This window comes from Anomaloglossus baeobatrachus, chromosome 1, assembly GCF_048569485.1.
Source record: "Anomaloglossus baeobatrachus isolate aAnoBae1 chromosome 1, aAnoBae1.hap1, whole genome shotgun sequence".
Lineage (NCBI taxonomy): Eukaryota > Metazoa > Chordata > Amphibia > Anura > Aromobatidae > Anomaloglossus > Anomaloglossus baeobatrachus.
The window spans coordinates 844,460,987-844,487,637 of record NC_134353.1 but is presented as its reverse complement, the minus strand read 5'-3'; the positions used below and the strand labels follow the sequence as shown (position 1 = coordinate 844,487,637).

General features: G+C 50.2%; 1 protein-coding gene across 1 annotated transcript; it reads right to left on the bottom strand.

Annotated features, from left to right (window-relative positions):
- Nucleotides 1–1,345: 1,345 nt before the first annotated feature.
- On the bottom strand, nucleotides 1,346–26,619 carry AK6 (adenylate kinase 6). Its single transcript, XM_075325152.1, has 5 exons — nucleotides 26,502–26,619; nucleotides 24,068–24,160; nucleotides 6,201–6,259; nucleotides 5,895–6,040; nucleotides 1,346–2,804 (listed from the first exon to the last, which is right to left on the bottom strand). Exons 1-5 carry the CDS (start codon nucleotides 26,527–26,529, stop codon nucleotides 2,615–2,617), a joined length of 516 nt encoding a protein of 171 aa, XP_075181267.1. The 5' UTR covers nucleotides 26,530–26,619; the 3' UTR covers nucleotides 1,346–2,614.
- Nucleotides 26,620–26,651: the final 32 nt, after the last annotated feature.

Below are 26,651 nucleotides of genomic sequence, written 5' to 3'. Positions count from 1 at the left end.
CACAGAAGAATTGCATTAAATGATGGATTGTCAGCAGGGGTGTAAGTATAAGTGCCAAGGCCCCATACCGAATCATCCATAGACGCACTCTGTTAGTTACCAAACCGCTGCAGCTAATTACACGCTGCACTGGTGCTGCAACTTCCAAACGGAGCAGACACTACCTCCATAGACAGTGTAGACCTCTGGAACGGCCTGCACTGGATCAGCAGAGAGGCATTGGAAGGAGAGTATACCACCAAAAAACTAATTTTACGGTCAAATACCTTTAACTTCAGTACAGAAGCTGCATGTCAGGAGCCTTCTAGCATGGATTTATGTGACCTAGAAGCTGCATGCAAGCCTTACAGGACCATGCACAAGTCCAGGCGTCAGATGAAATGTTGTAAAGCATGGTGCCACTGGATGCTGGAGCCGTGCAAATGGGTTCTGAGGTGTGATGGCTAACACTTCAAGATGTAGCGTCTGTTGGCAGTAATATAATTAGGCTAGGCACTTCAAAATGATGATTTTATTAACAACAGCCAACAGTTCAGTCATCAGACGTTTCGGTCACAATATCGACCTTTATCAATAGGAACTAGCTGTATGTATCTGAATGTTAAAGGATAGAAGTAAATGATGTGTAGTGAAGAAAATGAGGGTTAGGTATAGGGTGTAGACAACTGGTGGTGCCGAGTGATGCTAATAAGGCATAATCAGCTAATGGTCGCACTGATAATCAAAGTATTACACTATGGTAACCTAGGGTGGAAAATACAATAGATACAAAATATATTAAAGTAGAAATACACGCAATGTCCACCGTGAGTGTAAAGGGATCCAAGAATTATTTAGTTCAAAGCATAGTGGGTAATGGTCAGGTATCAGGAGTGCGGGAACACACGCGGTATCCACCACTAGTGTGCGGAGAGACTAGCGGTGGATACCCGACATCAGTCAGCTGCGGACGCCTGACCTCTTCAGAACAGTTGAGACCATGCAGTTACCCATATATATTATCTAGATTGCACCACTATTACAGCATTTACCCACTATGCTTTGATGTAAATAATTCTTGGATCCCTTTACACTCACGGTGGACATGGCGTGTATTTCTACTTTAAAATATTTTGGATCTATTGTATTTTCCACCCTAGGTTACCATAGTCTAATACTTTATCAGTGCGACCATTAGCTGATTATTCCTTATTAGCATCACTCGGCACCACCAGTTGTCTATAACCTATACCTAACCCTCATTTTCCTCGCTACACATCATTTACTTCTGGCTTTTCTAACCTTTTACATTCAAATACATACAGCTAGTTCCTATTGATGAAAGTCGATATTGTGACTGAAACGTCTGATGACTGAACTGTTGGCTGTTAATAAAATCATCATTTTTTCATCATTTTATATTGTTTTATAGAGTTGGATTCTACTAGAGCACCCTTTCTTTAGCAGAAGTGCCGTGTCCATTCGCATTATTGATGCTTCCGTTGGAAGTGTCACGATTTGGCAAATGCCGGACTGTACTGTGCCACCTGTAAGGTTTGCTGGAGGAGGGATAATACTAGAAGTAAATGGAAAAAAAATTAGTAGACTGTTCACACCCCTTAAAATTTGGTGCCTTTTTGGACATGCATGTGTGAGAATTTAAAATATTTGCATATTATGAGCAAGGGTCTCTGAATTATATTACATCGTACTTCTTGTGTAAATTATAATAACCTGTTGGGCGGTGGTCGGCCACGTCCCTCCCTCTTAACCCCGGCCTTTTTCTTAGCACGTTTCTCATCACACCATAGACAGTGGTATAAAGCCCTTACTGGAGCTTAGAATTCACTGAAATAAAATAAATGTCTTCGGGTAAACCTTATGCTATACTGCTGGTTAAAAATCTGAAATTTCCATGCAATGGTTTTTTTTTTTGTTCTTCCTAGAAATTTTTTTGGTCTGTTGCTTGTTTTTTTTTTACATTTGGCACCAAGAAATTGATACAACTTCTGTTTCTACCTCTACCGATTCCCTAACTGTATAGATTTCTTTATGTTTTAGGTGGCAGTTTCTCATTTTGGGTGCACTTACCCCAAATTACTAGACCGAAGAGAACAAAGCAAAAAAACAACAGTCTTCATGCAAAACCGATCAGTACACCGCGACGCATGTTTAAATCGCAGAGACCTATGAGTCAAAGAGGCACTGGGTATGTAGCAGGCAGTACGGTTGTAGTCCAATATTCTGGTGGACAGAGTACTGGCGTTGCCGCTTGGACAGCACCCTGCAAGTCTTTTAACTCATCTCAACAATAAACTCAAGTAAGGAAGTTAACTATTTAGTTAAAATATTACAGGTTATTATCCATCCTTTATAGTATAAAAGAAACACAGCCTACTGCCATCAAATGGTGTAGAAAGGGAACAAAGGAAGATGAATACTATACAAGGCTATAGTAAAGGGGTTCAGTCTATGCCTCCAAACCCTAACCTTTGGATATGTAATAATTATAACAATTTACAATATGTACATAGGGTCCAATACATATGTCTTCAGCTGTAGCAGTAAATGCTGAAACACACAGCAGTGCATGTTCTAAAGCAACAAGAATCACACAGGTAAAAGCAGTCACAATTCAGTTATTATCCTTCAGCCACTGTTGGATCCACTGGGAAATCTGTTCCAGGTTTTGCTCCAGGTCTTCTGGTGTGTTACTGGGAAGCTGGTGAACTATATCCTTTCGATATGACTCCATAGCCTCTTCATATATGGTTTGGAAAATCTCACATTGGATGTTGTCTTGAAGCTTCTTCTGTTTGTATCCTCTAAAAGTATAAAAAATGTCAAACATCAAATTCATAAAGAGAAGCACTGGTAAGTCACGTGCATTGGTACTAAAGGTCTTCTAATCTCAAACTGGGAAAAAACGGGTGGTACCACTAGAGGAAAAGTTTCTTTGTCTTATTTTAACCCTCAACTGGTGAGGTGGGATTTTTGTCACGCAACTGGTGATGTGGGGCTTCCTATACCCCAGTGTTTGGAAATCTCTAATTTTACAGAAAATGCAAAGATCACGTTTGTTTTAATCATTTTCTTATTGGCGATTGATTACACATGAGTATACCAAATTTCTGACACCCACAAGTATCGGAAAATGTAATACATTGATGATTCATACCAGCATTTTCCAATGAATGGCAGCTGAACAAAATTTCCCTGGGGTGTTGCAAACCCCACCTCACCAGTTGAGGGTTAAATAGAATCAAAGCTCCACCAACGTCCAACTGTCAGCAGCGGGTCTAAGTCCTAAAGCCAGCCCCCTTCTCAGGGGTTTCATCTTTGCTTCCCATGGCATAAAAATTTTATCTATAGAGGAAGAGAATAGAGTAATGCGTAGGACCCTGCCTCTAACAAGCCAACCGGGGCCGTGACTGCTGAGAGTTGGTGAACTAAAGATCCCTATTTTACAAAAAGGTGAGGGCTAGAGATAAGTGGACCGATGGAAGTTTGGGTTCTGCTGGTCCAGCTGAACTTTTTCAAAGTTCGGTTTTGGACCCAGACTTGACTTGAACTTAATTTCAAGTCACTGATTGGCAGTTTGGGTCTTCATGTGTGACGCCCCTGACTATCAGGGTGTCACAGGGAACTGCACCCCTTTCTCTTATGGTGCAGAACTCACCCTCCATGGTTCTGGTTTCCTACACACTGGTATTACTTCCATCAGGACTCAAATCCTAGCCACACCTCACACCACAGTTTATCAGGCACACTAGTGGGTGGTCTAGCTGGAAAAGGGCCACCCGCCTAGGGGTCAGGCAGACTGGTGGGAGGGAAGAAATCAGATCAGTAATAGCTCCCAAAGAGTGAGGAGCTGGGAGTAGCAGCTCCCTGAAGTCGAGTAGTAGCTCTAAGAGAGTGAGGAGCTGGAGGGAGTTGGAACTCACTTTGTAACCTTGGTTAGGTCGCAGACGGTGGTCTGGGAACAGAGGAGTCGGAGACCTGGTCGCAGGGTATTGGAGAAGGGTGTACTGATTTAGTTTTGGAGAACGGTCGGCACCGGAAAGTCCAGTAACCCGACCGATATTGAGCACGCACGGCGGGGTACAGGACCCTAGATCAGGGAGTAGCTTCACACAACCTGATAATTCACCTGTGGAGGATAGTCTTTATGAACTTTCCCCAAGAGTTCAGAGATCGAAGGCACCAACACAACGAGGGGGATAGGGCTTCCCAGCTTATGCGGCCTACAGAAATCCCAAGTGTCAGCCATCGAGAGCACAGCTCCACTATTTCAACATAGGGAGCGGGACCCTCACAGCTTCAGGCTCACTAAGCAGTAACAGTGGGGACAGATACCCGCACGAGCTCCCCCGAGTGGCAGCGGCACCCAGAGACTTGGTTTACTTCTGTGTCAGAGTCTACTTAATGACTGTGCCACATCCACACAGCCTGAGTGAGTACACTGCTCACCCTGCATCCTGCCTGCCCGCATAGCCTGCACAATGCTATCTGCCACTTACATCCAGAGTCCCGGGGTATTCCCTACCCGTGGAGGGATCATCATCTGGCTGCGCCACTCCATATCCCCCGGGTACTCCCATCGGCAGTACTCCCCCTTACCGCGAACCATGGGTGGCTTCACGAACTCTCCCTTGTAAATAATTTCCCCCTTTTACATTTGAAGTGGCCGTAAGCCCCTGGGTCTGGAGACCCTCGAGCCACAGCAAGGGAGGGGCTTTTCAAAATTTTTTTGCACACCACAACCCATCACGCTATTGTTACCCCCCAGTGCGAGCCATTCAAACACTGCAAGAGGATCGCACTGGGCCGAAAACCGAGTGTACCCGAGCACAGCGATGCTCGAGTGAGTGGTTTGCATTCGTAAACCACCCAAATTCTGCTTTCTTGGAAAAGTCTGAGTTCGTACTGAACTTCAGGTTCGCTCATCTCTATGAACCAATTATCCTGTTGACCTACTCTAAATGTTTAAAGGGAAACTAGAATCCAAAAAAGCCCATTGTTTACAACAGGTTTTTCTGTTGCATGTACCGTATTTTTCGTATTATAAGACGCACTTTTCCTCCCAAAAATTTGGGAAGAAAATTAGGGGTGCGTCTTAAAATGCACGAATATAGCTTACCGGGGGGAGGGGGGGTAGCGGAGAGGGGACACTGGAGGCAGGACAATATTGTGCTTCTGTGTGCGGCGCCCGGCGCGGCTCTGAGGGATGGCCGGCGTGGCTCTGTGCGGGGCTGACGCGGCTCTGTGGGGCGGCCAGCGCGGCTCCCTGTGCGGTGATCGGCGCGGCTCTGAGTGGCCGTTCGGTGCTGCCCGGAAAGGCTCTGTGCAGCAGCCTGCGCTGCTGTGTGCTGCTGGGGCTCAAGATATCAGCGGTAAGTTCTTCAAATAATGGCGCCCATAGTCGGCGCATGCGCAGATAGAGCTCTCGGCTCAAGCTCCCATCTGTGCAAGCGCCGACTGCGGCCGCCATTTCTTTAAAGTCCACACCGCTGACATATTCAGAATGGCCAGTGCCCGCAGCGAGCACTAGCACACAGCAGCGACGGCCGCCCCAGCACAGCAGCACAACAGCAGCGCATCAGCACACAGCAGCGCTGGCCACCCCAGCACAGCTCTGCAGTGAGTATCTGGGCCCCGTAGCATTGACCTGCTCCACCACCGCCGCTGCCTCCTGTGACCCCCGACTTCATCACTGCTTCTGCCCCCCACCGGATTATAAAACGGAACCCAGATTTTTACTTTTTTTTTTTTTTACTTTTTTAGCTCTAAATTTTGGGGTGCGTCTTATAATCCGGTGAGTCTTATAAAACGAAAAATACAGTATTTATTTTTTAAGGATGGAAATACCCCTTTGATGTATTTTATCTGGTTAGTTTAGCATTTTCAGTACTTACCTGCTTTCCAGTCTATCATATAATAAGGAATTGTCTGTTCGCAGCACAAATACTATGTGGAACCATCTTTCTGGAAAAAAGTCACAGCCATGATAGTCTATGATGATGCCTCCTTCACTCATTCTGTCCTCCAGCTCATCAATCACCTACAAGAAAGGAAACAACTGAAACTAGGATTCCTACCCAAATTAATTACGGTTAAAGGGATTTTTGAGAATAATGGTAAAAACAGGACAAGATTTTTTTTCTCCAGATTTACAGAATGAAGTTCGTATATATAAGAATAAAATACGTAGTACGACTTACTCTGTCTTCATCAAGTACAGGACACTCGTACTCTTCATCGAACCCTTCATACAAGTTACCTACAAGAAGAGATATAAACAATTACTAAGCAAAATTCACTGAAAGAGTCCATGTATTTGCCACGCTCTAGAGCTGGAAATGCCACAAAACGCAGTGGATTATGGCGTGTGCTATTCTGATGCAAAATATTGATGTAAAATAATCCAGGCAAGAAATGGTGAAGGAGAAATTTTTAACATTTCTCGCTATACCAGATTTATGGCATAGAGTCAGCCCTGTCTACTTGTATCCTAAAATTCAGACAGTAATCTCACTTATCACTTGTTTTTTTTTTTTGCTTAGATTAAAAAGGGGTTGTCCACTAGTTTTACATTGACGGCCTATCCAGGTCATCAATGTTTGATCATCCGGGGTCCTGGGGCCTGACATCCGGCACCCCCGCCGATCAGCTGTTCTCGGTCCCGGTGGCGGCAACAGACAGCTGAAAATACTCTGTTCCGAAACTGCTCAATCATCTGACAGTGGCCACAGCCAGGTACTAGACATCTGCCTCCTATTGATCTGAATGGGAGACGAATGTCCATGGCCACTATTACAGGACAGAGCATTTTCTGCTGCCGAAGCCAGGACCAAGAACACCTGATTAGCTAATACTGTAGTGTATTAAAGAAGTTGTTCCCTACTTCTACTTTGATGGACCATCCTAAGGATAGGCAATCAAAGTAAAAGTAGGGGACAACTTCTTTAATACACTACTCACAAAAAGCTAGGGATTTTTGGCTTCAGCAGCGCCCGTGCTACACTCCATAAAGGTGTAAATTATCTCTCGACTCCCCCTGTATTCCCTCAAAACCCTTTTTAAATTCTCCCATGCTGTATGTAAATCCGGACGGTTCGGTCTGATGGGCGTCCTTGGTGCAGGGTCTCTCCTCTCTGCTAATGATCACCACCCTTTTGCTTCGATAGCTGGGCAAAATCTCGCATCTGTGCAGAGACATCGACAGCTCGCATATGGGTACTGATGATTTTGGCCCGTAGCAGGACAGAGCAAACTGCGCAGAAGTGAGCCGGCGATATCTCTGTGCATACGGGAGATTTCACCCAGCTATGTGGATGAAGCAGGAGGCGTCATCCGCATCAACCAAAGCAAAAGGACAGTGATCAGCACCGGAGAGGAGGGATAAACGTCGCACCAAGGACGCCCATTGGACCGGGCCGTCAACATTTACATAGAGAACGGGAGAATTTAAAAGGTGTTTTGGGGAGAAGTCAGAGGATAATAGAAATCTTTACGAGTGCAGCCTGGTGCTAGTCTTTGGTCAGACATGAAAAAACTTGTGACAGGTTCCCTTTAAATGATGAAAACACAGATTACCGTATATGCCGGCGTATAAGACGACTGGGCGTATAAGACGACCCCCAACTTCTGCCCTAAAAATATAGAATTTGGGATATACTCACTGTCCATCTGTCATAGTGCCACCGCTCCCTCCGATCTGCTGCACGGAGGTGAGGGGCCGGGCAGCAGATTGGGGGGAGCGGTGGCACTGTGGCAGATGGAGGGCGGCGGCGGCAGCGGATCGGGAGGTGTGGGGGTGAGGGTGCGGGCAGGAGATCGGGGAGACAGGTGGCAGATCGCGGAGGGCAGCGGCGGATCGGGACGCTTTTCGTACAGTGCAATGGCAGCGCGGCAACTTCCGGGTCCCATGCTCCGGTCTCATAACAGCATGGGACCGGAGCTTGTCGCCCTGCCATTGCACTGTGTACAGTCACTCACTGTGCTCAGTGTGCTGGCGTGCTGCAGGGACAAGTGAAGCTGATGGGGGCGGTCACCGGCAACAGGTCCACTGTGATTGGAGACAGTGGTCACAAGGCCGATCTCTCCAATCAGAGCATTGGAGCTGGGGGAGGGTGATCCAGTGAGGTCACCCAGCTCCAGCCAATGGCCAGTGCTACAGCTGCACTGGCCAGGGCTGGATTTCAATGTTTCAGTCATTTTAAATGGCTGGAACATTACAGTGGCTGTGATTGGTTGAGCGGCGTTCGTCAGCCAATCACAGCCTCCGTAGGTCCGGGGAGGAGGCACCACCCCCCCTAAGGTCAGGAACAGGTCCCCTCCTCCCCGAATCTGCGGTTTTTGTTAACATATTGCAGTCACCGCTGTATATCCGGCGTATAAGACGACCCCCCACTGTAGCCATTATTTTAAGGGGGTAAAGAAGGGAATTTTGTTTACTTACCGTAAATTCCTTTTCTTCTAGCTCTAATTGGGAGACCCAGACAATTGGGGTGTATAGCTTCTGCCTCCGGAGGCCACACAAAGTATTACACTTAAAAGTGTAAGGCCCCTCCCCTTCTGCCTATACACCCCCCGTGCTCCCACGGGCTCCTCAGTTTTAGTGCAAAAGCAAGAAGGAGGAAAGCCAATAAACTGGTTTAAGCAAATTCAATCCGAAGGAATATCGGAGAACTGAAACCATTCAACATGAACAACATGTGTATACAAAAAAACAGGGGCGGGTGCTGGGTCTCCCAATTAGAGCTAGAAGAAAAGGAATTTACGGTAAGTAAACAAAATTCCCTTCTTCTTTGTCGCTCTATTGGGAGACCCAGACAATTGGGATGTCCAAAAGCAATCCCTGGGTGGGTAAAATAATACCTCGTAATAGAGCCGTAAAACGGCCCCTTTCTACAGGTGGGCAACCGCCGCCTGAAGGACCTGTCTGCCTATGCTGGCATCCGCCGAATCATAGGTATGCACCTGACAGTGTTTCGTGAAAGTGTGGAGGCTGGACCAGGTAGCCGCCTGACACACAAGCTGAGCCGTAGCCTGGTGCCTCAAGCCCAGGACGCATCCACCGCTCTGGTAGAATGGACCTTCAGCCCTGAGGGAACCGTAAGCCCAGCAGAACGATAAGCTCGAGAATTGGTTCCTTGAACCACCGAGCCAGTCTTGATTTGGAAGCTTGCGACCCTTTACGCTGGCTAGCGACAAGGACAAAGAGTGCTTCCGAGCGGCGCAGGGGCGCCGTACGATCGATGTAGAGTCTGAGTGCTCTCACCAGATCTAATCAAGTGCAAATCCTTTTCAGATTGGTGAACTGGATGAAGACAAACAGAGGGTACGGGATACCCTGATTGAGATGAAAGGGGGGATACCACCTTAGGGAGAAATTCCGGAACCGGACGCAGAACCCCTTGACCTGGTGAGACACCGGGAAGGGGACTTTGCACGACAATGCTGCCCCGACAGACACTCTCCGAAGTGAAGTGACTGCCCCTAGGAAAACCACTTTCTGCGAAAGGCGTGAGAGAGAAAAATCCCTCATAGGCTCAAATGGTGGTTTCTGAAAAACCATCAGCACCCTGTTCAAATCACAGGGTTCGAACAGTCGTTTGTAAGGAAGGACTAAGCGGCAAACCTCCTGCAGGAACGTGCGTACCTGAGGAAGTCTTGCTAGGCGCTTCTGAAGAAAATACAGAGAGCGCTGAGATTTGTCCCTTAAGGGAGCCGAGCGACAAACCTTTTTCCAAACCGGATTGCCGGAAGGAAAGAAAGAAAGTAGGCAAGGCAATTGGCCAGGGAGAAACTCCCTGAACAGAGCACCAAGATAAAAATATCTTCCACGTTCTGTGGTAGATCTTGGCAGATGTGTGATTTCTGGCCTGTCTCATAGTGGTGATGACCTCTTGAGATAACCCTGCAGATGTTAGGATCCAGGACTCAATGGCCACACCATCAGGTTGAGGGTCGCAGAATTCAGATGGAAAAAACGACCCTTGAGACAGCAAGTCTGGTCGGTCTGATAGTGCCCACGGTTGGCCTACCGTGAGATGCCACAGATCCGGGTACCACGACCTCGTTGGCCATTCTGGAGCGACGAGGATGGCGCGGCGGCAGTCGGACCTGATCTTGCGTAACACTCTGGGCAACAGTGCCAGAGGTGGGAACGCATAAGGGAGTTGAAAACTGCGACCAATCCTGAACAAAGGCGTCTGCCGCCAGAGCTCTGTGATCGTGAGACCGCACCATGAATGCCGGGACCTTGTTGTTGTGCTGAGACGCCATTAGGTCGACGTCCGGCATCCCCCAGCGGCAACAGATCTCCTGAAACACGTCCGGGTGAAGGGACCATTCCCCTGCGTCCATGCCCTGGCGACTGAGAAAGTTTGCTTCCCAGTTTTCTACGCCCGGGGTGTGGACTGCGGATATGGTGGAGGCCGTGGCTTCCACCCACATCAAAATCCGCCGGACTTCCAGGAAGGCTTGCCGACTGCGTGTTCCTCCTTGGTGATTGATGTAAGCCACCGCTGAAGAGTTGTCCGATTGAATTCGGATCTGCTTGCCTTCCAGCCACTGCTGGAAAGCTTTTAGGGCAAGACACACTGCCCTGACTTCCAGAACATTGATCTGAAGGGAGGACTCTTGCTGAGTCCACGTACCCTGAGCACTGTGGTGGAGAAAAACTGCTCCCCACCCTGACAGACTCGCGTCCGTCGTGACCACCGCCCAGGATGGGGGTAGGAAGGATTTCCCCTTCGACAATGAAGAGGGAAGAAGCCATCACCGAAGAGAATCTTTGGCTGCCTGAGGGAGGGAGACGTTCCTGTCGAGAAACGCCGACTTCCTGTCCCATTTGCTAAGGATGTCACATTGTGCAACCCTGCTGCAGTGACCGCTGTTTGTCCAGCGGAAGTATCACCATCGCCGATAGGGCATGAAATTTCATGCCTAGATATGTCAGCGATTGTGCCGGTGTCAGATTTGACTTTGGAAAATTGATGATCCACCCGAAGCTCTGGAGAATCTGTAGAGTAGCGTTGAGGCTGTGTTGGCATGCCCCTTGAGAGGGTGCCTTGACAAGCCGAACGTCCAGGTAAGGAATCACCGAGTGTCCCTGAGAGTGGAGGACCGCTACTACTGTTGCCATGACCTTGGAGAAAACCCGCGGGACTGTCGCCAGGCCGAAATGCAGTGCCGCGAACAGAAGGTGTTCGTCTCCTATGTTGAACTGCAGGAAGCGCTGATGCTCTGGAGCGATCGGCACGTGGAGATAAGCGTCCTTGATACCGATCGATGCAAGGAATCTCCTTGGGACATTGAGACGATGACGAAGCGGAGGGATTCCTCCGGAACCGCCTGGTTTTAACGTGTCTGTTGCCCTGACGGAAAGACCCGCCATTTTTTGGGACCACAAACAAGTTGGAGTAAGAACCGTGACCCTGTTGCTGAAAAGGAACCGGGACCACCACTCCTTCTGCCTTCAGAGTGCACACCGCCTGCCTGAGAGCCTCGGCTCTCTTGGGAGGCGGAGATGTTCTGAAGAATCGAGTCGGAGGACGAGAGGAAAACTCTCATCTGTAACCGTGATTTAGGCCGTGAATCGGCATTCCTCTGATCCTTCTGAGGCCTTTTGGACGAGGAGAATTGGGCCTGCCCGCGCCCCGCAAGGACCGAACCTCGACTGTCCCCTCCTCTGTTGGGGTAAGATCGGTTTAGCCTGTGGAAAGGATGTATCCTTTTCCTTTTGATTGTTTGATGTCATCCAGTCGCTCACCAAACAAGCGGTAACCAGAGATTGGCAAACTGGTTAGGCACCTTTTGGAAGCAGAATCTGCCTTCCCTTCTCGCAACCACAAGGTTCTGCGTATTACCACTGAATTGTCGGACGCAACCGCCTTCCGGCTCGCCGAGTCCAGGACAGCATTGATGGCGTATGACGCAACCGCTGACGTTTGAGATGTTAAAGACGCAGCCTGCGACGCAGACAAACGCTTAACTGCTTCAATTTGCGCTTGAGCCGCTGAGACCGCTTGGAGCGCCCAGACGGCTGCTAAAGCTGGAGCAAAAGACGCGGCAATAGCTTCATAGGCATCTTTGAGTGAAGCCATATCTTCCACTGCAACTAAGGATTTAGCCGCTGGAGATAGGCGGTCCACATTGGAACACTGAACCCAGCCCTTGACAACGTCAAAAGGGAAGAGAACGTGTATCCTTAAGGCGTTTGGAAAAAACGATATCTGGACAAGCCTGGTTGGTCTGGACTGTCTCCCTGAAGTCAGAGTGATCCAGAAACGTACTCAATGTACGCTTGGGGAACCTGAAACGGAACTTCTCCTGCTGAGAAGCTGACTCCTCAGGCGTAGGAGCTGAGGGAGAAATAACCAACATTTGATTGATGGACGCCGTAAGATCGTTCATTACGGTATCACAATCAGGTGAATCCAGGTAGAGAACGTTCTCAGGATCAGAATCCTGATCAGATACCTCCGCCTCATCATAGAGAGTGTCCCCATGCTGAGGCCCTGAATGATGCGGTGATGTCGAGGGATGCTCCCAGCGAGGTCACTTAGGGGGTCTGGGACTGCGTCCGAGTCAGACCCCTCACCCTGGGATCCCTGAGACACTCCAGGAGCACCTTGTTGTACCAACTGGAGGGGGACCAGGGGTAATGAAACAACAGTGCCCCCGGTCTGAGAGACCGGTCTGGACTGCAAGGCTTCTAGTATCATAGCCAGACTGCAAGGCTTCTAGTATCATAGCCATAGTCTCAGAAAGTCTGAAGTAAATGCTGCAAACTCCGTCCCCATCACCTGGACCATTAGCAGAGACTCCGGCTGAGTAAGTTCCACAAGGACCGTGCATTGCATACAATTGAGGTCCGTGGAACCTGCCGGCAGTATAGCCGTACATGCTGTACAGGCTGCATAGAAAACCTGTGCTTCTGCACCCTTGTTTTTCACAGACGATATGCTGTTATCTCCCCCGAACAATCAAGGAGGGTATATAGCCAAAATACAAAAGTGCGACCGAACAGTGCAATGTATAGCGTACAAGCATATATCTATATGTGCATTTCGGCACTAGTGGGGTCAGCACCACAGGTGCTGCTTACCGCCCACTCACAGCGGTTGTGTGACCACCAGAATCCCTGCCAGGGTCTTCCCAAACTTGTCTCTTTTCTCAGCCACAGAAAAAACTGACATGAATGGCTGCCGGCGTCCTGTGTAGAGGAGGAGGCCGTGGGCGTGCCCCAGAAAGTGCGGGAATCCGGTTTCACAGTGTACACAGTGAGAGGGGTGGAGTATGCAAAGCATGCTCCAGCTCTCAGCGCTGCCGTGCTGTGCAGCGTCACGCCTTTACCCTGACTGGCAGGCCTGTGGGCGGTAACGAAGTGAGACTAGGCCGCAAAAGCCGGGGACTAGAGTGATAAGCGCGGTCCGGCATATAAGCCCTGGTCGGCGCGGAAGTCCCCGGCGCACCACAAGTCCCAGCCGCGCCTGAGATAAAAATGGCAGCGGCGGTTAGCGCGGCAGTCCCCCAATACTCTAACACACCCAGCTACGCTGTAGTGTGCGATGGCACCAGTGCGGGCAGCGCCGCCGTCCCTGGCGCACTAACACACCCAGCAGTGCTGCCGTGTGTCTGTGCGCGGTCCCCTTTATGGGGACACAGAGTACCTCAATCGTAGCAGGGCCATGTCCCTGAAGATACTCAGCTCCATGTCCAGCAGAGTCCCAGGGGCTGTGGATGGAGCACGGTCTCCTGTGCCTGGAGACCGATAAGATCCCACTTCACCCAGAGCCCTAAGGGGATGGGGAAGGAAAGCAGCATGTGGGCTCCAGCCTCCGTACCCGCAATGGGTACCTCAACCTTAACAAACACCGCCGACAAAAGTGGGGTGAGAAGGGAGCATGCTGGGGGCCCTAGTATGGGCCCTCTTTTCTTCCATCCGACATAGTCAGCAGCTGCTGCTGACTAAACAGTGGAGCTATGCGTGGAATGTCTGACCTCCTTCGCACAAAGCATGAAAACTGAGGAGCCCGTGATCCCACGGGGGGTGTATAGGCAGAAGGGGAGGGGCCTTACACTTTTAAGTGTAATACTTTGTGTGGCCTCCGGAGGCAGAAGCTATACACCCCAATTGTCTGGGTCTCCCAATAGAGTGACAAAGAAAAGTCGTCTTATACGCCAGTATATACAGTATACTAAATCTTTTCTCACAAAACTATATATCAATTTGCTCTATAACATGCTGCCTGCAGATCGCACTGACTCAACAAGCCCTTTATATTCAGTATTAGCACCATTTCAGCAATCTGGGCTACAGTAGCTTTTGTGAATCAAATCTTTATTTTTATATAGCGCTAACATATTCCGCAGCACTTTACATACATCAGGAACACTGTCCTCACAATCTAAAGTTTATCAGTATGTCTATAGAGTTTGGAAGGAAACCGAAGAACCCGGCAGGAAACCCACGCAAACATAAGGAGAACATACAAACTCCTTACAGATTGTGTCCTTGGTGGGATTTGAACCCAAGACCCCAGCGCTGCAAGACTGCAGTGCTAAACACTGAGCCACCGTGCCACCCTTGTGAAGTATAACATCACACGGTGGTCCCCACAAATGGTGGTCCTGCACTTTTCACTGGATAAACGACTCAGCATCTAGTCATCAAAATTTGACCTTCACCTTTGTACCTGGCTTTGTGATAATTTACCTAATCATGTCCAAATCTGCAAACGTGACTGGGTTATGACAAAATCTATGCAAATATTATACCACAAAATTAACAAATGAGTATATTGTAACATTAAAATTATTATTTATTAAATACACAATTAAAAGAAGCACATTTATTCACAAATTGTTATTGTTTGTTGTTTTCTTTTCTTTTCTGTAGTTGTCCTTTTGGAAAAAAATGTTCAATAAAAACAATATTGAAACAAATTAAATACGTAGTCAAATACTTGCCGACAAAACCTTTGCGGTGTCTCACACTGCCGCATTAAATTAATTTTATGGACCGATACATAATATGAATAAATGTTACAACAATTGATAAGAGGGTATCTGTCCCTTTAAAACTACTTTGACATATTGCAATCACCATCTCCTAAATAAAGTGCTTCTAGGGCACTTGTATTTAATTATACCAATAAGTGGATGTAAAAGAATGGGGTATAAGGCTATGTGCGCACGTTGCGTACAAGCCCTGCAGAAATTTCTGCAGCGATCTGAAGAGCACATGTGCGCTTTAGATCGCTGCAGAAATGTCCGTAGTGAGCGCCGATTCCATGCGCTCTGCCTGCAGCTCCTGCCATAGACAGAGCAGGAGCTGCCGGCAAAGCGCAGGAAAGAAGTGACATGTCACTTCTTTTTGCGCAGCGCTTCGGCAGTAGCCGAAGCGCTGCGCTCTTAGACGTCACGTGCGCACGGCCCCTGCACAATCTCCATAGACTGTGCAGGGGCCGCAGGACGCATGCAGTTACGCTGCGCTACAAAGCGCAGCGTAACTGCATGTTTTTACGCAACGTGCGCACATAGCCTAAAGGTAAAAAATAAATAGGGTCACTATTCCTTTAATAAATAAGTAGACGTTACATATGATCTAATGGGGTATCTATCCTCTTTTGCTAATCCCCATCCCTTAAAAAGATGCTACTAGTGCGATTGCAATAATAATATTGTTAAATATGTGGGTGTTCGTATATAAATTAATAGGGCATCAGTCCTTTTAAATCTGCTTTATATATTAGGATATAATAACCTAATTTATTATACATATTAGGATATTATTTATGTAACTATCCAGTTTTGGGCTCCACATTTTAAAAAGAACATTCAGAAGCTACAAAGTTCAAAGGCGGCAACTAGACTACTACAAGGAATGGAAGGCCTCCCATATGATGACAGGTTGGCAGAGTTGGGAGATCTCACTTATATGTATAAATACATGTGTGGTCAATATAAAGGACTGGCACATGACTTATTCCTTCCAAAGACAATACTAAGGACCAGGGGGCACTCACTGCGAGTGGAAGAAATGTGATTCCAGTAGCTAAATAGGAAAGGGTTCTTTACAGTTAGAGCAGTCAGACTGTGGAATGCCCTACCACAAGAGGTAGTAATGGCAGATATTATAACAGCTTTTAAAAAGGGCTGGATGATTTCCTCAGTACACACAACATTGTGGGTTATAGAAGATTCAGTGAAAAAAAAATAAATGTAGAATTGGTGGAGGAAGGTTGAACTAGCTGGACCTAGGTCTTTTTCAACCTATGTAACTATGTACAGTGTATAGGTGCTGTGTTCATCTGTATAATTAAGGGATAACACAACTCATGACTAATTATCCAGACACAACAGACTAGAATTTAGTCCTATTTTAGCATTTTCTCATCCTCGCCTGCGTCTTTGGTTTTGGGTGGAACGGCCTTGTAATTACAGGTCTCGGCAGCTTTTTACCTAATACTATTCATAGAAGGACAACACGACTTAAAATGGGACAGAAAAGTCCCTCACCCTTTATCTTCTTATTTACTTAAAGCGCCAGATAGACAGCAACTTATGCGATGATAGAGCCTCATTCATAAAGGCCCAGTCACACACAACGACTTACCAGCGATCCCGTAAACGATGCGACCTGATAGGGATCGCAGGTAAGTCGCTGGGAGATCGCAGGTGAGATGTCACACAGTCAGATCTTACCAGCGATGCAGAACAATACAGATCGCAGTAGCGACCTGTATAACGATCTCAGCAGTCACTGTGACCCTGTCACACAGTGTCACACACAGCGATGTGTCCTGCCCAGCAGGACATCGCCTTTGAAGAACATGGCCTGGACCATTCTGCAATGACTAGAGATCTCACAGCAGGGGCCTGATCGCTGGTAGATGTCACACATAACAAGCTTGCTAATGGGATCGCTACTGCGTCAGATAAACCGTGACTCAGCAGCGATCTCACTAGCGATCTCGTTATGTGTGACGGCACCTTAAAGCACCAAAAACTACTCATTTAAAAGATCAGTACAAATGCATGTGATTAACCGTATGGCTGTTTATTTCACTAAATCTTAAAAGGGAACCTGTCAGGTGCAATACGTACCCAGAGCCACGAGCAGTTCTGGGTGCATATTACTAATCCCGGCCTAACCGTCCCTGTATACACTAGCATAGATAAAGAGATATTTAGAAAAAGTATTTCTAAAGATCCTTTATAATATGCTAATGAGCGCAGCGACTAGTCGCAAGGGCATTAATTCCCTTGGCTAGTCGGCCCCTTAGCATGTAAGCACACCCCTGTGTGCATGCTAATGAATACGCAGAGTCAGAGGTATGGTCGCGCTCACCTCTGCTGCCACCGTACCCAACGCTGGATTTTGGCTCAGTGCGCATGATCCTAAAACTTCCGGTCATGCACACTGACCCTATGCCCAGCGTTCTGAAGCGGTGCAACGGACAAGTACGCGTGTCACTGCCGATGATGAGGCTGGGCAGTGGGCACAGAATAGCATTTTAGCATGCCCCTGTGGGTGTGATAACCTGCTAAGAGGGCAGAATGAAGGCAGGAACTAATGCCCTTGTGACTAGTCCCTGCATCATTAGCATCTCATAAAGGATCTTTAGAAATAAAATTTGTAAAGATCCCTTTTCTATGCTCCTAGATACAGGGACGGTTAGGCAGGGATTAGAAATATGCACCCATAACTGCTTGTGGTTCTGGGTGCATACTGGACCTGACAAGTTCCCTTTAAGAGTCCTTTATACATGAATCGAGCGGTGGTTCAATATGACTTCCGATTGGTAAACTTTTAGGCCTAGTGCCACGTTGTGCAGTTTTGACATGCATTTTTAGAATTCTGCAGCAAAATCTGCATGTCCATTGTACAGCCAGCAAAGTCTATGAGAATTTAGAAGTGCTGTGCCCACGTTGCTTATTTTTCCTTTGCGTATTTGGTGCAGAAAAAAAAAAATCTGCACCAAATACGCAAGGGAAAAGAAGGGAATTTTGTTTACTTACCGTAAATTCCTTTTCTTCTAGCTCCTATTGGGAGACCCAGACAATTGGGTGTATAGCTTCTGCCTCCGGAGGCCACACAAAGTATTACACTTAAAAAAGTGTAACCCCTCCCCTCTGTCTATACACCCTCCCGTGGATCACGGGCTCCTCAGTTTTGGTGCAAAAGCAGGAAGGAGAAAACTTATAAATTGGTCTAGGGTAAATTCAATCCGAAGGATGTTCGGAGAACTGAAAACCATGAACCAAAAGAACAATTCAACATGAACAACATGTGTACACAAAAGAATAACCAGCCCGAAGGGAACAGGGGCGGGTGCTGGGTCTCCCAATAGGAGCTAGAAGAAAAGGAATTTACGGTAAGTAAACAAAATTCCCTTCTTCTTTGTCGCTCCATTGGGAGACCCAGACAATTGGGACGTCCAAGAGCAGTCCCTGGGTGGGTAAAAAAAATACCTCAATAAAAAGAGCCGCAACGGCCCCCTCTTACAGGTGGGCAACCGCCGCCTGAAGGACTCGCCTACCTAGACTGGCGTCTGCCGAAGCATAGGTATGCACCTGATAGTGTTTCGTGAAAGTGTGCAGACTAGACCACGTAGCTGCCTGACACACCTGCTGAGCCGTAGCCCGGTGCCGCAATGCCCAGGACGCACCTACGGCTCTGGTAGAATGGGCTTTCAGCCCCAAAGGTAGCGGAAGCCCAGAACGGTAGGCTTCAAGAATCGGTTCCTTGATCCACCGAGCCAAGGTTGACTTGGAAGCCTGCGAACCCTTACGCTGGTCAGCGACAAGGACAAAGAGTGCATCTGAACGACGCAGGGGCGCCGTGCGAGACACGTAGAGCCGGAGTGCTCTCACTAGATCCAAAGAGTGCAAATCCTTTTCACATTGGTGAATTGGATTAGGGCAAAATGAAGGCAAGGAGATATCTTGATTGAGATGAAAAGGAGATACCACCTTAGGGAGAAAATCCGGGACCGGACGCAGAACCACCTTATCCTGGTGAAACACCAGGAAGGGGGCTTTGCATGACAGCGCTGCAAGCTCAGACACTCTTCGGAGTGATGTAACTGCCACTAGAAAGGCCACCTTCTGCGAAAGACGTGATAAAGAGACATCCCGCAGCGGCTCGAAAGGTGGTTTCTGAAGAGCCGTTAGCACCCTGTTAAGATCCCAGGGTTCCAGCGGACGTTTGTAAGGTGGGACTATGTGGCAAACTCCCTGCAGGAACGTGCGGACCTGCGGAAGCCTGGCTAGGCGCTTTTGAAAAAATACGGAGAGCGCCGATACTTGTCCCTTGAGAGAGCCGAGTGACAAACCCTTGTCCATTCCGGATTGAAGGAATGAAAGAAAAGTGGGTAAGGCAAACGGCCATGGAGGAAAACCGTTATCAGAGCACCAGGATAAGAAGATTTGCCAAGACCTGTAATAGATCTTGGCGGACGTTGGCTTCCTGGCCTGTCTCATGGTGGCAATGACATCCTGAGATAACCCTGAAGACGCTAGGAGCCAGGACTGAATGGCCACACAGTCAGGTTGAGGGCCACAGAATTCAGATGGAAAAACGGGCCTTGTGACAGCAAGTCTGGGCGGTCTGGAAGCGCCCACGGTTGTCCCACCGTGAGATGCCACAGATCCGGGTACCACGACCGCCGAAAGCCAGTCTGGAGCGACGAGAATGGCGCGACGGCAGTCGGATCTGATCTTGCGTAACACTCTGGGCAGCATCGCCAGAGGAGGAAACACATAAGGCAGTCGAAACTGCGACCAATCCTGAACTAACGCGTCCGCCGCCAGAGCTCTGTGATCCTGAGACCGAGCCATGAATGCCGGGACTTTGTTGTTGTGCCGTGACGCCATGAGATCGACGTCCGGCGTTCCCCAGCGGCGACAGATCTCTCGAAACACTTCTGGGTGTAGAGACCATTCCCCCGCATCCATGCCCTGACGACTGAGAAAATCTGCTTCCCAGTTTTCTACGCCCGGGATGTGAACTGCGGAGATGGTGGAGGCTGTGGCTTCCACCCACTGCAGAATCCGCCGGACTTCCTGGAAGGCTTGACGACTGCGAGTGCCGCCTTGGTGGTTGATGTATGCGACGGCAGTGGCGTTGTCCGACTGGATACGGATCTGCCTGCCCTCCAGCCACCGATGGAAAGCCAATAGGGCTAGATACACTGCCCTTATCTCCAGAACATTGATCTGAAGGGAAGACTATCGGAGTCCAGGTTCCCTGAGCCCTGTGGTGGAGAAAAACCGCTCCCCACCCTGACAGGCTCGCGTCCGTGGTGACCACAGCCCAGGTTGGGGGTAGGAAGGATTTTCCCTGCGATAGAGAATTGGGAAGGAGCCACCACTGAAGAGACGTCTTGGTTGCAAGGGAAAGAGAGACTTTCCTGTCGAGGGAAGCCGACCTCCTGTCCCATTTGCGGAGAATGTCCCATTGGAGTGGCCGCAGATGGAATTGCGCGAACGGCACTGCCTCCATCGCTGCCACTATCTTCCCCAGGAAGTGCATGAGGCGCCTTAAGGGGTGTGACTGACCCCGAAGAAGAGATTGCACCCCTGCCTGCAGAGAAAGCTGTTTGTCCCGCGGTAGCTTGACTACCGCTGACTGTGTATGAAACTCCATCCCGAGGTAAGTCAGTGATTGGGTCGATGTCAACTTGGATTTCGGGAAGTTGATGATCCACCCGAACTGCTGGAGAGTCGCCAGAGCGACGGTAAGGCTGTGTTGACACGCCACCCGAGAAGGGGCCCTGACTAGGAGATCGTCTAAGTAGGGAATCACCGAGTGGCCCTGAGAGTGTAGGACCGCCACAACTGATGCCATGACTTTGGTGAAAACCCGTGGGGCTGTCGCCAGGCCGAAAGGCAATGCCACGAACTGAAGGTGTTCGTCCCCGATGGCGAAACGCAAGAAGCGTTGATGCTCGGGTGCGATCGGCACGTGGAGATAAGCATCCTTGTGGCGTAGGAAGAAAAAGCTGACGCTTGAGAAGTCAAAGACGCAACTTGCGGAGCAGAATTACGTGTGACAGCATTAATCTCAGCCAGACAAGCTGAGATAGCTTGGAGTGCCCACACGGCTGCAAAGGCCGGGGCAAAAGACGCGCCCGTGGCCTCATAGATGGACTTCACCAGAAGCTCTATCTGCCTGTCAGTGGCATCCTTTAGCGATGAGCCATCTGCAACCGATACCACAGATCTAGCCGCCAATCTAGAGACTGGAGGATCCACCTTGGGACACTGAGCCCAACCCTTAACGACCTCGGAGGGGAAGGGGTAACGCGTGTCAGTGAGGCGCTTTGTAAAGCGCTTGTCCGGAACCGCTCTGGGCTTCTGGACAGCATCTTTGAAGTTAGAGTGATCGAAAAACGCACTACGTGTACGTTTGGGGAACCTAAACTGGTGTTTCTCCTGCTGAGACGCCGACTCCTCTACAGTAGGAGGCGGGGGAGAGAGATCCAACACCTGGTTAATGGACGAGATAAGATCATTCACTAAGGCGTCCCCTTCAGGTGTATCAAGGTTAAGGGCGACGTCAGGGTCAGAGCCCTGAGCTGCGACGTCCGCCTCGTCCTCCAGAGAGTCCTCAAGCTGGGAACCCGAGCAGCGTGAAGAAGTCGGGGAAGATTCCCAGCGAGCCCGCTTAGCCTGTCTAGGACTGTGGTCCGGGCAGGAGTCCTCCACGTGAGACCTAAGGCCCAACCTGGGAGCACGCTGTGGCGCGGACCGAGAGGGGCCTGGAGGCGACGATCCAACAGGGGCCGGGGCCTGTGTAAGGACCGGTCTGGACTGCAAAGCTTCTAGCAGCTTGGCAGACCATTTGTCCATAGACTGAGCCATGGATTGTGAAAGTGACTTAGAGAGTTTCTCAGCAAAAGAGGCTAACTCTGTCCCTGCCGCCTGGACAGGGGGAGCAGGGGGGTCTACATGAGCCGAGGGGCCCACTAGTGACCGAGGCTCCGGCTGAGCAAGCGAAACAGGGGTCGAGCATTGCTCACAGTGAGGGTAGGTGGAACCCGCAGGTAACATAGCCCCACAAGAGGTACAGGACGCAAAAAACCCCTGTGCCTTAACAGCATTGCTCCTTGTGGATGACATGCTGTTGTCTCCTAGGAGAATGATCACTGAGGGTATATGGGCAAAAAAGGGTATACAGCCCGACCGAACAGAAATATATATATAAATACGTATCTATTCCGGCACCCTAGGGGGACCAGCACCGGGTGACCGGTGTGGCTTACCGACCGCTAAAAAGCGGAGTGTGTGTCCTCCAGATTCCCTGCCTTAGGTCCCCCGGAGCTGCAGAGCTCTTCACTGAGAATCCTCCACCGGCAGAATGCCAAAAAATGGCTGGCGGAGCTCTCAGGGGAGGAGTGGAGCCGTGGGCGGCGCCAGGAAAGTGCGGGAATCTGGGGTCCCCACAGTGATCAGTGAGGGGGGAGGAAACATGCAGGATGGTCCGGCCCTCACATCCGACGTCAGGTCGGCAGTCCCGCCCTTACCCCTGACAGGCAGGCCCGGGGGCGGAATTTTTGCGACTAGGCCGCGATGAAGCCGGGGACTAAATTTGAGACCGCGCCCGACAAGCAGGCACGGTCGGCGCGGAAGTCCGCCGGCCTTCTCAATTCAGCAGCTGCCGCAGCGTTCGGGAAGAAGGTGCGCTCCCTGCACAGTCCCCTATGGGGACACAGAGTACCTTAGAGTTGCAGGGCCCGGTCCCTGAGGTTGAATAGACTCCGGTCCGGCAGATTCCCACAGGGGCTGCGGAGGGAGCACGGTCCCAGTAAATGGATGACCGCTCAGGATCCCACTTCTCCCAGAGCCGCTAAGGGATGGTGAAGGAGACGGCATGAGGCTCCGGCCTTTGTACCCGCAATGGGTACCTCAACCTTAACAACACCGCCGACATAGTGGGGTGAGAAGGGAACATGCCGGGGGCCCCGTGGGGGCCCTCTTTTCTTCCAACCGACATAACTAATATGAGAATGCATGAGTGGATGTGTGCCTCCTTCCACACAAAGCATAAAACTGAGGAGCCCGTGATCCACGGGAGGGTGTATAGGAAGAGGGGAGGGGTTACACTTTTTTAAGTGTAATACTTTGTGTGGCCTCCGGAGGCAGAAGCTATACACCAAATTGTCTGGGTCTCCCAATGGAGCGACAAAGAAACACTAAACGTGGGCACAGCACTTCTGAATTCTAGTGGGAGCAATGTCTAGTAGAAGACTACATAGGTAAGGATGGTTGACCTCGGGGAGATCAACATCCAGCACCGCGGAGACACCATCACGTGTTTCTCAACGCAGTGACACTAGAACAAGGCCGTCTGGGAAAATATGCAAAACAAGAATGCCGCGGAGACATCATCACAAGTTTCTCAATGCTGGCAGGAAACCAGGTCTGGGAAGGAACAACCACGGGAAGTAAAGTCTCCAGTCAAGGAATTGCTCCCACTAGCCAGTTTCCTACTTCACACTGATGAGGGGCAAATACCCCGAAACAGCTGTCTGTGGATGGATACCATGTTTTGGTATAGGCGGTTTCCTTGACTGGAGACTGCCTTTCCCGTGGTTTTTCCTTTCCGGTGAAAGACCTGGCTAGTTGCCTGCCGGCGTTGAGAAACATGTTATGGTGTCTCCGCGGCATTCTTGTTTTGCATATTTTCCCAGGGGGCCTTGTTCTAGTGTCACTGCGCTGAGAAACACGTGATGGTGTCTTCACGGTTGATCCCCCCAAGGTCAACCATCCTTACCTATGTTTTTTTTTTTTCACTATCAACATTTTATATATATATATATATATATATATATATATATATATAAACAAAGAATGTGCACATTTGCTATAATAAACAAGTGAAAAATGTTCAAAATCAGTGATCCAAAGTGTGTAAAAAAACCCCAAAAAACACTTTGTCCTACAAAGAATGCAGCCCCCCAAATTATTTTTTTTCCTTTTTGCGGCCCATACACCCAGCCGAGTTTGAGACCCCTAAGCTAACACTTCATTCATTGTTGAATTAACGCCTCCACACACTGTGACTTACCATCTTTTGCCAAATCTCCAATGTTGACATATTCCAGACCAGTTCTCTCTGCCAGTTCTCTGCCTAGAGTTGTCTTACCAACACCTGGCGTACCTAAAAGACGATAAAAGTGACCAAAGGAACAGAAAATCTCTGCTACAGAAATGCATATGTTTACTGGGCAGTATATGGGGGCACCCTGCTCTACTGGCAGCAGTAAGTTGTGTAATGGGCAGAGTATGGGGGCACCCTGCTCTCCTGGCAGCATTAGGTGGTGTGTACTGGGCAGTATGTGGGGTCACCCTACTCTCCTGGCAGCATTAGGTTATGTACTGGGTAGTATATGGGGTGCACGCTGCTCTACTGGCACCTGTAGTTAATGTACTGGGCAGTATATGGGGGCACCCTGCTCTCCTGGCAGCATTAGGTGGTGCACTGGGCAGTATATAGGGGCATCCTGCTCTCCTGGCAGCATTAGGTCAGGTGGTGTACTGGGCAGTATATGGGGGCACCCTGCTCTCCTGGCAGCATTAGGTGGTGCACTGGGCAGTATATAGGGGCACCCTACTCTCCTGGCAGCATTAGGTGGTGTACTGGGCAGTATATCGGGGCACCCTGCTCTCCTGGCAGCTGTAGGTTGGGCTCTGGGCAGTATATGGGGGCACCCTGCTCTCCTGGCAGCATTAGGTGGTGTACTGGGCAGTATATGGGGGCACCCTGCTCTCCTGGCAGCTGTAGATTGGGCTCTGGGCAGTATATGGGGGCACCCTGCTCTCCTGGCAGCATTAGGTCAGGTGGTGTAGTGGGCAGTATATAGGGGCACCCTGCTCTCCTGACAGAATTAGGTGGTGTACTGGGCAGTATATGGGGGCACCGTGCTCTCCTGGCAGCTGTAGGTTGGGCTCTGGGCAGTATATGGGGGCACCCTGCTCTCCCGGCAGCATTAGGTGGTGTACTGGGCAGTATATGGGGGCACTCTGCTCTCCTGGCAGCAGTAGGTTGGGCTCTGGGCAGTATATGGGGGCACCCTGCTCTCCTGGCAGCTCTAGGTTGGGCTCTGGGCAGTATATAGGGGCACCCTGCTCTCCTGGCAGCTCTAGGTTGGGCTCTGGGCAGTATATGGGGGCACCCTGCTCTCCTGGCAGCATTAGGTGGTGTACTGGGCAGTATATGGGGGCACCCTGCTCTCCTGGCAGCTGTAGATTGGGCTCTGGGCAGTATATGGGGGCACCCTGCTCTCCTGGCAGCATTAGGTCAGGTGGTGTAGTGGGCAGTATATAGGGGCACCCTGCTCTCCTGACAGAATTAGGTGGTGTACTGGGCAGTATATGGGGGCACCGTGCTCTCCTGGCAGCTGTAGGTTGGGCTCTGGGCAGTATATGGGGGCACCCTGCTCTCCCGGCAGCATTAGGTGGTGTACTGGGCAGTATATGGGGGCACTCTGCTCTCCTGGCAGCAGTAGGTTGGGCTCTGGGCAGTATATGGGGGCACCCTGCTCTCCTGGCAGCTCTAGGTTGGGCTCTGGGCAGTATATAGGGGCACCCTGCTCTCCTGGCAGCTCTAGGTTGGGCTCTGGGCAGTATATGGGGGCACCCTGCTCTCCTGGCAGCATTAGGTGGTGTACTGGGCAGTATATGGGGGCACTCTGCTCTCCTGGCAGCAGTAGGTTGGGCTCTGGGCAGTATATGGGGGCACCCTGCTCTCCTGGCAGCTCTAGGTTGGGCTCTGGGACGTATATAGGGGCACCCTGCTCTCCTGGCAGCTCTAGGTTGGGCTCTGGGCAGTATATGGGGGCACCCTGCTCTCCTGGCAGCTGTAGGTTGGGCTCTGGGCAGTATATGGGGGCACTCTGCTCTCCTGGCAGCAGTAGGTTGGGCTCTGGGCAGTATATGGGGGCACCCTGCTCTCCTGGCAGCTGTAGGTTGGGCTCTGGGCAGTATATGGGGGCACCCTACTCTCCTGGCAGCTGTAGGTTGGGCTCTGGGCAGTATATAGGGGCACCCTGCTCTCCTGGCAGCTCTAGGTTGGGCTCTGGGCAGTATATGGGGGCACCCTGCTCTCCTGGCAGCTCTAGGTTGGGCTCTGGGCAGTATATGGGGGCACCCTGCTCTCCTGGCAGCTGTAGGTTGGGCTCTGGGCAGTATATGGGGGCACTCTGCTCTCCTGGCAGCAGTAGGTTGGGCTCTGGGCAGTATATGGGGGCACCCTGCTCTCCTGGCAGCTGTAGGTTGGGCTCTGGGCAGTATATGGGGGCACTCTGCTCTCCTGGCAGCAGTAGGTTGGGCTCTGGGCAGTATATGGGGGCACCCTGCTCTCCTGGCAGCTGTAGGTTGGGCTCTGGGCAGTATATGGGGGCACTCGGCTCTCCTGGCAGCTGTAGGTTGGGCTCTGGGCAGTATATGGGGGCACTCTGCTCTCCTGGCAGCAGTAGGTTGGGCACTGGGGCTGCACTCACCCGTCAGCAGGATATTGGGGCGCCTCATGGTCGCACACGATGATTTCGCTCAGTCACGTGCTGCACCGGTATCGCACGCTGTAGCCTGCCACATAGAGACTCACACATACGGGAGGCGGGGCGACGTGACGTCACAGCTGAGGCCTGTGT

What these genes read in the sequence shown, in the direction of transcription:
- AK6 (XM_075325152.1), bottom strand. Translation starts at nt 26,529, where the DNA reads ATGAGGCGCCCCAATATCCTGCTGACGG. An exon ending in CCCCAATATCCTGCTGACGG is followed by an intron (nt 24,161 to 26,501) that starts GTGAGTGCAGCC and finishes ATCGTCTTTTAG; the next exon opens with GTACGCCAGGTGTTGGTAAG. An exon ending in CTGTACTTGATGAAGACAGA is followed by an intron (nt 6,041 to 6,200) that starts GTAAGTCGTACT and finishes CCTTTCTTGTAG; the next exon opens with GTGATTGATGAGCTGGAGGA.